The following is a 9,488-nucleotide window of genomic DNA, read 5'->3' as shown; positions in this document are numbered from 1 at the left end:
CAAAAATGTGTTCCGGGAAAGTAAGGCAAGTTCATAATTAGATAGACATCGTGAGGTATTTATTTTCGGTACAGTTTATGTTGAAACCGTTAGAGAGAGTGGCACACTTGTTAGCCTGTTCCATTCTTCTTTGTTTTCCTAAGCTGTGGCTTGGAAGTATACTTGCTTCGTTTCTGAAGGAAGTGACTTGGAAGTATGCGACTACCAAGCCAGTATCCTCGCGATTGATAAACGGCCACAGGGCCCTTCTCACTTCGGTTAAATGGATTCCTTGCGTCCGTCACTTGCGTCGTTTCCCTGCGACTAGTCCCTCCCACCAGGGAAGCATGGAGAGACGCAAGGAAACCACGGGAAGCAGGGAAATGAGTTTTAACAGCAATGGGACTGTCACTACGCGATCCATCACCCTGCCCGATCTGTACTGCGCATGTGCGAGATGGTCCGCCATATTGGACAACTCCGGACGGCAACCCAGCTTTTAGCAAAGCTCAAAAATAAAACGAGAGAGAGATGAGTTATTGTTATTACAACGTGACTTCACTATTATTTAACAACTATTTTTATTGGGTTCTTTTATTTGGGGTTAAGTACATTGTCAGAATAAGTGAGAAATGCATTTAACTTCTGTTAGACACCTATCATACTGAATAAATATTTACTGTGAATGTATGCACAAATGTATGGCATATGGCTGTCTAACAGAAGTTAAATTAATTTCTCACTTATTCTGACAATGTACTTAACCCCAAATAAAAAAAACAAATGAACCTTTATTTAAACATTAAATAATACTTTAGATTAAGGTCTTCTTGTAAATAAGAAAAAAGCTTTGGGGGTATCAAAAGATAAATATTAAGCCTGACAAAGTACTTAACGTCTAATATATTGCTTTGATGCAATGTTAACTATGTTGAAGCACCTATTTTAACTGATATTATACATATTATTCTTATAAGATTTAGGTAGATAGTATAAGAAATGTGCAGAATATGACAATTTAATGGTGGAGGTATACACACATATTGATAGATGTCTTCTAATGCAGGAGTTCCCAAACTTTTCATCCTGCGACCCCCAAAATAACAGTGCCAGAGACTGGCGACCCCCTGTCGACGGGACGGGACGGGGGGAGGGGTGGGTGCTAGTGAATTAATTTCAGTTTTCCGCACAAACACTGCGCTAGTGGATTGTCAAAGGGGGAGCCTCGTTGCGGGGAAATTATACAGATGGCTAGTCCGCCCCTGAAAATGTCTATGCAAACGTAATAAAAAAAATTAATCAATTTTTTTTTTAATTTTTATTTTCCATTTTTATTTTGTAATCTTCTAGCGACCCCCACTTTGGGAACCGCTGCTCTAGGTGGGTTCGGGGGCATGCTTCCCCGGGAAGATTTTTTTTTAAATATTGAAGTTAAAAGCATCAATCTGGTGCACTTTGAGAGCAAAATGAAGAGATCTATGGATACATCTCTCAACACCCATATGAAACAGAACTGTAAGATTTTTCTTTATGGATATTTTACAAATCCCTTAAACTGTATTCTTGTTTTGTCATATAGTATTTCTATTTCATAACTGTTTTTCATTTATTCCCTCTGGCTGTCCATCTCATAATGTTCACATAGAAACCAGCTGTCAATAGGAATATCATTCCGGAGAATTATAATTTCTTGCAAAAATTTGTCACAAAAAGAGGTTGCACATTTAAAGATTTGAAGTNGTGTGCCTTGGCATCTTGTTATTATAGACACATGCATTTCCAAACATTTGGTCTACCTATGTTGTAAATGTATTATCTTTTCGATTTACACACGGCATCTATTGCACGTCTGTCCGTCCTGGCAGAGGGATCCCTCCTCTGTTGCTCTCCCTGAGGTTTCTCCCATTTTCCCCTTTAAACTGTGGGGTTTTTAAAAGGAAGTTTTTCCTTGTACGATGTGAGGGTCTAAGGACAGAGAGGGTGTCGTGTTGTCATACTGATATTCTGTACAAACTGTGAAGTCCACTGAGACAAATGTAACATTTGTGATATTGGGCTATATAAATAAACATTGATTGATTGATTGATTGATAAGGAAGATAACAGGTGCCACTGATGAGATTATCCATGTCTTGTTCCATTGAAGTCATTAATTAACCACAGCTATACTGTGAACAGAAATAAAAGCATATTTAGATTCAAAGAAACAAGCTGAATATTCACCTATATGTGATTTACTGTAATAACTGCAATTTCCGAAAGCACTCATTCAATCAACGACAAAAGGCTGACCCCAAAGCTATGCTTCAATGAAGTGGCTCTCTTGATCCAGCACCATGGACAGAGTTATTCCGCTGAGGCAGCCAAGTCATCTTTCTGCTAACATCAGTTAATCATTTTTAAGCATTTGTGTGTCATATAATCCTTATCTATTTATATATTTTAAATTGTTGCTGTTGGTGCCACTCGCCGACTGGGTAATAGTACTGCCCAGATTTAAAATGAATCACAACATCCTCCACCCCAAACGTCAGCGTTAACTCTCTTTCTTGGACTGAAATTAATGTTGGAAATGTTTGCTGTTTTCTGTGTAAGGTCATTGAAACCAAGAGAGGTCAGGAGTGAAGAATAGTGTATTGATGTTGAGCATGTGAAGTACATAGAACATTAAATAAACGATAATACAAGTAAGGAACAGCCAAAAACAAAAATGCCCATCGTCTTTGAGGAGAGATTCTAGAGCTCTGTAGGCTAAGCTTAGCATAAAGACTAGAATCATGGTAAAACAGCTTGCTTAAACAAACATATAAAGGTCATATGTCACAGTCGATTGAAGTTTAAGTATTGCCTAATTATGTCCGACGGTGTCCTCTGTTTTATTGTTTTATGTGATACTGTTCTGACATCAAGCTTAGATTTTGCTCCGTCCTGTTCCAAAAGGATGGCTGCAGGTGAAGGGAGAATCATGAAAGGAATTAAATGAAATGTAAGGAGGAAAAAAATCTACTCCGGAAATTAGCACCCCATTAACACTTGAGTCGTATCATGCATCAGTGTTGTCGTGGCTTCCTATGAAGCCAATAGAGGCCTTAAACAGACATTTTGTACGTGTTTTCTTTCCTTTACATTTGTGTTACTGACAGTTTGATGAGTTGCTTGGCCTCCGATGGTAGGATGATGATGCAATGGGTTTGCTCAAAATAAAAATAAAATACTTATCACGCATGTATCCAAGGAAACAGGCCTTTACAATACTCAAAACAAATCAAACAAAAAAGGCAAAACTCAAATAAAATAATAAACAACTTAGGTATTGTTTCTTTCTTTCTGTTAAGGCTTGTATAACTTTAATGGTAACCTAATAAAGGGTAGTTGAACTGTTAAAAACTGTGCATCGACGGCGTCTTTCTAACAGGTTGCCCATCACTGTCACTTTTAGAGGAGGCGCCATGGGAATTGTAGTCTTTTATACTCTGTTGACTGCAAACGTCACGATTAGGTGGCCTTTCTTATAAAAACAAAATACTGGCTCTAAAAAGTGCTATTGGATAAGGCAGCAAGAGCAGGTCAGTTCATTTATTAGATGACAATTGAAGGATCTCCTGTTTTCTTCGTCTCCACTTGTTGCGTAGTTTGTGCGGCGCAGACACTCAGAGAGGAACACGGGGTGACAGGGCATTTTGTTCCTCTTGCTGATCCCCTGAGCAAAGATACAAAAAGCTGCATTCTTTCCAAAGATCCTGAATGATAACACAAGCTGCGGTGCCTTTGAATACCAGGTTAACTCATTATTATTGATGTGAGCTTTGAATTCCTGGACCATTCATCCGTCTCAGGCCTCCTTTTGAACTCAGAAATGTGTTTGCTTGTCAGACAATTGAATCACACATGCCGACTTAAAAGGATTTATTTTCCCTCAAATTCTCAATCGAATATACTTTCTTTACAGAACAGTTTACTATGTGCCTCTGTAAATGACCGAGAAGGGCAAATATTAGAAAGAAAGACAAATACAAACGGGGGATACGTTTAGTTATTTTCCTATCTCTATGTATCTCATGTACATATATGCAGATGTTATGAGCAATACAGGTTTGATAAATTGATTTACACATTAAGTTCAGTATTCTACATTTTTCCCCCAACATGTATCCCCAAAGTCACACATAACAAAGTAGTATTTGATAAACTGTAAAATGAAAAAATATAAATGCATTTTATAAAAGGATTACTAACAACATGTATGTGAGGAATTCCCCAAACATGGATGTATAGTATGCATATTACATCTTTCAATGTCAGTGCTGGCCTGTAAGTACAGTGATACACAGACAAAGTCCAACATGACCACTGGCACAGTGCTATCTCATATTATTACGATAGTAGCTGATCCTCGTCATCTGTTTCCATTATGTGTTTGCAGAACTCTGTCACGTTTTCCACCCTCTTTTCCCGGGTACAAACAGACATCTTTTTGGCGCTCCGGGCCTTCCTGCGTCGGACACCATCTTTCAGCAGCCCTTTGTGCTCCTATCAAAGGAGTGTCATTTGTTCAGGTGCTCGCTGCTCTCTTTCTCTCTCTCTCTCTCTCGCTGCCTCAGCTGGCACATTGTTTAGCGAGTGTTCATCCTCCGAGAGGACTCGCCTGAATCAGCTGATTCCTGGGCTCTCTTTGACCTGCTGGCTGCAGCTCTGAGGGAAAAAAAGTCAATTACATAATGAAAAATATGATCAAAATGAAGGTTAATCTGTGTCTTCTTGTCTTTGAAACTCACCTGAGGATGTTGAACATGTTGAGTTGAAGTCTCTTTCCAGATGTTTTTGGGGACGTGATTTCAGCACTGCTAACAAAGGAACAGCAGAGTTACCAAAAGTGACTGTTACATGTGAAGCCTAGACTCACCCTGACACTGCAGTTTGTCACTTTAAATGTTTTATTGATATTGCTACAGATAAAAACGCTCCGCATAGAGAGAAGAAAAACACTCTAAGGAGGTCAAAAAAGTCTTATCTTTACGGGCTCACTAAATGTTTCATGTTTCATGAAAACTATGAACCACATAAGCAGATATCATTTCTGTAGAAGTTTCCAAATGTAACACTCCCCGCAGTTTCGAGGTGGTGGCATTATTTGTTTCATTCTTAGGAAGCGTGAATTCTCAACATCTTTTCTTTTCTTCCTAACTCCCACGCACTTCACTCCTTAGGCCCTCTAAACCAATCAGAAACAAGCATTGTGAACTTTGTGCACCAGTTTGAGATTATTGTACTCCCTTAGCCCTCGGCTGAATTGTTTTTATGATCACACCCTCCATCAGGCAGGACTTTAGATTACACAGCAACAACACATTGAGGATAATAATAGCATTGCAGTGAAATTCGATTTCTCCACTCCTTGTGCTTCACAAAGGACAACAATACCAGACTGAGCAACTCATGATGGAAGCCACACGGAGGCCTGTAACTGCTACCTGACAGAATGTGGGCTGCTCACCGGTGACGACAGAAGTTTCTGCAGGTTTGATCATCAGAGCCGGCACAGGTGCAGCGTCCGGTCGACCTTCTGCGTCGAGACAGAGCGCTGCCAAGACCATACACTGTTGTCTTACTGCAGAGAGAGAGAGAGAGAGAGAGAGAGAGAGAGAGAGAGAGAGAGAGAGAGAGATGATATAAACATCCTGCATACTTCGCTCTTATAAAACCATGATCATAGCAAGTTCACTTAACAGATATTGGGCTCAAAGTGAGTGTGTCCGCCCTTGTTTGTGTCCCCATGTGTGTGTCCCTCATGCTCACCTGGGGGTGTTGACCCAGATGATATCCAGGTGGCAGAAGTAGTGGCACTCAGAGTCCAGCCGGTTGCTGCAGGAGCAGCGCTTGGTCCTCATTCTCTGTGTGGGGACACCGTCATCAACCTCCACTCCCGGCTGCTTCATCACCGGAAGACCAAAACCTGTAGTGCAAGACAGAGAGCCACTCAGGGACAGTGTCCAAACCAAGCATCACACCAACTGTCAGTGGCCTCTGCTTTGACTGTCTTTCCACTCTTACTGTTTTTCAAAACACAGAACAGATGGATACGTTACATCACTAGTCTATTGTGTACATTTACAAGTGACAACAATGAAGAAGCTCATCAACAATTTTCCCTTTCTTCCAAACTCATAAATCTTGACCTTAAACAGTGAGCAAACAGACTTCTGTAAAGAATAGGAATGTATAAATTCCTTTTGTCTTCATGTCAATAAAGACTCCATTTAAAAGTTTAACAAATGATCCAAAATCTAAGTAATGGGTTTTATTATTTTATATGAGAAAGCCTGCATGAATTGAGTCAAAACACTTCATGCTCCTACTACTTTCACTTGCGATATTACAGGAATCGAGTACAAACTGTATATCAATATTCAAAGAGTCACATTTAGTGGGTTTTCTGTAACAACTGGATCCTTTTATGTTTTCTAGGCTTGCCAAAACACGCAGATGCACCAACATACAGTGATAACAGTCACTGCTTTGTGACTGAGAATAAAGCCAGTGCTGACGAAAGCACAAAGCTTTAGCTATGTTTTTCGAAATGTAATTGAAAAATATTTTACATCATGCATACCCAACTAACACAAGTAAATACAATTGTAAAAAATGGACTCACCATCCTCCATGGAAGCCCAAAGAGTGATGAGAAGAAGAGCGCTGGTGTGAGCTGACATATTAGACGCAGAGTTTGATATCCGTGCAGCTGTGTCTCTGATGTGCTGCTGCTGTCTGTCTGCAGGTGTCCAAGCTCTGTCACTCTTATACCTCGCCCCTTCCTCTCATGATGTCACAACAAGAGCTCCACCCAGGCCTGCCATGGAGACTCAGGGAACAACCTCAGGGTGTTCGAACCTGTGACATATTGCAGTCATTTCTGATGCTTTGTGCAGTCACCTGGTGAGTGACTTTAATATCCGCAGTTTGCCTTTCAAATATTTTTTTTTTAATGGTAGAGCTCCTTAAACAAAGACTGATGTGAGAGACGATTCAGTGTATTCTGAAACACTACCAACTTAAAAAAAAAATGAAAACCTAAGTATCCTTTGAATCTGCAGCCTCCTTCTTCCTAACATAGATTTATAGAGAGTTTCAGCTGACTGCTTATCTGTCCTGCAAGAAACGTTATTGTTTTATTCACACGCACTGCTCTCATAAGGTTGTTTTTCGCTGAGCTGGCAGCTGTTTTCAGCATCATTTTTATCAACTTAAGACATAAATCAACGCTTAAAAACAAAATATTATATTTACTTCAATAGGGGGACTAGAAACTCCAAATGAATTACAATATTCCTAAGTAACAGTGTTTACAAAAAAACTGTTATGCTATCAACTTGAGAACTGGTGAGTGTTTCTATGGTCCAAAAAAAGTAACGTTTGTTTTAATGGTGCCACTGTCCCTAACTAAATCCCAGAGTTACATTTGACGGAATTGATGCCTCCATGATGGCTAGTGGAGGCCCGCACAGATAATCACGCTGCTCCAAGCTGCCCCGGCCCCCCCCCCACGTGGTGCGCAGTGTGCAGGTCAGCCATGCCAGGGTCAAGCAGATCGCCACATGGCAGCCTTCATTCATTTAAATACAGTCAATTCACATTCAGATTAGTGGCATGAATATTATCTTCTCTTACATCATTTCCCGAAGGACGACAGATGTCTCTCTTCTGATCGAGAAATGGACAACTAAATATGAACATTTGGATTAAATTGGCCTTTTTTCTTTTCTAGTGGAGCATGCTGTGTTTTTGGGATGGACAGGCCTTTGTTTTGAAAGCTGGATGTGTAATCACTTAACCTTGTCAGTTGTATTTGTTCAGTACTAGGGAGGATGAATATACATTTTTTCCCCATTCACCTTTCTGTGGACAGTGTTTACATAAAGGGGCTCATAATCCTCTTCCCATGAAGCCTGACACCTAAACATATAGAACAGTGCAGAGAGCAGACTGTACTTTTCCTCTGTGCAGGGGGCGAGCAGAGCATGAAAACATGTGTCAATGAAAATGTGTTGCAGAACAGAAGTGACAAATAGAGGCAAAATTAGAAGTTAAAACATTGCAATAATAATGTATTATACCTTCAACATTTCCACACACTGTAATGTGTTTATATTTACATTTTGGGGAGCTTGAATGCACAATTCTTCCTGAAGAAGTAACCAGTAGGGGTCCCTTAATCAAAACACTAACACAAATTGGTGGCAGTGTGCTTGGGATCAGTACTGTCGTCATTATGTCCTGCAGGGGCTGTGATGCGGGCTGCCACTAATGTTTGCTCAGCTTGTTTCTTTATAACTAAAGCTCCAAATTTTCAGGATTTTTTTTACCAGGCAGTATAAACACAGAGTTCTCATTTTCTCTTAAGTCAAACAGGCCCAGAGATTTAAACCATGTTAACAAATCTGTGTTTCCTCTGTTTGGCTGCTGATAAATCCAGACTTCAAATCTTTAAATGTGCAACCTCTTTTTGTGACAAATTTTTGCAAGAAATTATAATTNAGTCCTGGATTTCGAGTCTTGGCTGAACCTGTCATTGTGGTCCTGCCTGACTTTCATCATACTACTTCCCTGATGGCTCCCACAGGATTGTTGACATCCAGGATGTCAACAATCCTGTGGGAGCCATCAGGGAAGTAGTATGATGAAAGTCAGGCAGGACCACAATGACAGGTTCAGCCAAGACTCGAAATCCAGGACTCAGATCTAGGACTCAGGATCCAGGACTCAGGATCCAGGGCTCGCGATCCAGGACTCAGGACAACAGCAACAGGATCAGCCACGACTCAGGATCCCGGCCTGGATAGACACCAAAAAGAAATTTGGGGGAAGCTGGGTTATTTGGAACATGAGAGTACACTGGTACAGACAGAGAGAAGGAAGAAGTAAGGTGTCCCCCGACAGTCTAAGCCTATAGCAGCAAAACTAGGGGCTGAATCTAATCAGCCCTAACTATAAGCTTTACCAAAAAGGAAGGTCTTAAGCGCACTCTTAAAAATGAATAGGCTGTCTGCCGCCCGAACACAAACTGGAAGCTGATTCCACAAAAGTGGAGCTTGATAAGAAAAGGCTCTGGCTCCCATTGTACTTTTAAAAACTCTAGGAACAACCAACAACCCTGCATTCTTGGAATGCAATGCCCTACTAGGACAATAGGGTATAATGAGTTCTTTAAGGTAAGATGGCGCCTGCCCATTAAGGGCTTTGTAGGCGAGAAGAAGAATTTTAAATTCTATCCGGTGTTCTATAGGGAGCCAGTGTAAGGCAGCCAGAACAGGAGTAATGTGGTCCCTTTTCCGAACTCTGGTTAGTACACGAGCTGCAGCATTTTTAATCATCTGAAGCGACTTAACTGACTTCTTGGTACACCCTGATAATAAGGAGTTACAATAATCCAGCCTTGAAGTAACAAATGCATGGACTAGTTTCTCTGCATCGTTATGAGGCAAGATATGCCTGATTTTTGCAATGTTACGTAG

At 40.6% G+C, this 9,488-nt stretch overlaps 1 protein-coding gene across 1 annotated transcript; it reads right to left on the bottom strand.

The window, feature by feature from the left end:
- Positions 1 to 3,955: 3,955 nt before the first annotated feature.
- On the bottom strand, positions 3,956 to 5,915 carry LOC104948094 (endothelin-2-like). The gene is made up of 4 exons (XM_010774253.1): positions 5,776 to 5,915; positions 5,474 to 5,587; positions 4,755 to 4,820; positions 3,956 to 4,671 (listed from the first exon to the last, which is right to left on the bottom strand). Exons 1-4 carry the CDS (start codon positions 5,913 to 5,915, stop codon positions 4,593 to 4,595), a joined length of 399 nt encoding a protein of 132 aa, XP_010772555.1. The 3' UTR covers positions 3,956 to 4,592.
- Positions 5,916 to 9,488: the final 3,573 nt, after the last annotated feature.

Source organism: Notothenia coriiceps, unplaced genomic scaffold (genome assembly GCF_000735185.1).
Source record: "Notothenia coriiceps isolate Sejong01 unplaced genomic scaffold, NC01 NC01_scaffold00013688, whole genome shotgun sequence".
Lineage (NCBI taxonomy): Eukaryota > Metazoa > Chordata > Actinopteri > Perciformes > Nototheniidae > Notothenia > Notothenia coriiceps.
This window is presented reverse-complemented; position numbering and strand designations above follow the sequence as displayed.

Excerpts from the sequence above, each read along its gene's own strand:
- LOC104948094 (XM_010774253.1), bottom strand. The coding sequence starts at position 5,915 with ATGAAGCAGCCGGGAGTGGAGGTTGATGACGGTGTCCCCACACAGAGA. Across the intron at positions 4,821-5,473 it reads AGAAACTTCTGTCGTCACCG|TGCTGAAATCACGTCCCCAA; the intron begins GTGAGCAGCCCA and ends CTTTGTTAGCAG. Across the intron at positions 4,672-4,754 it reads AACATGTTCAACATCCTCAG|AGCTGCAGCCAGCAGGTCAA; the intron begins GTGAGTTTCAAA and ends TTTTTCCCTCAG.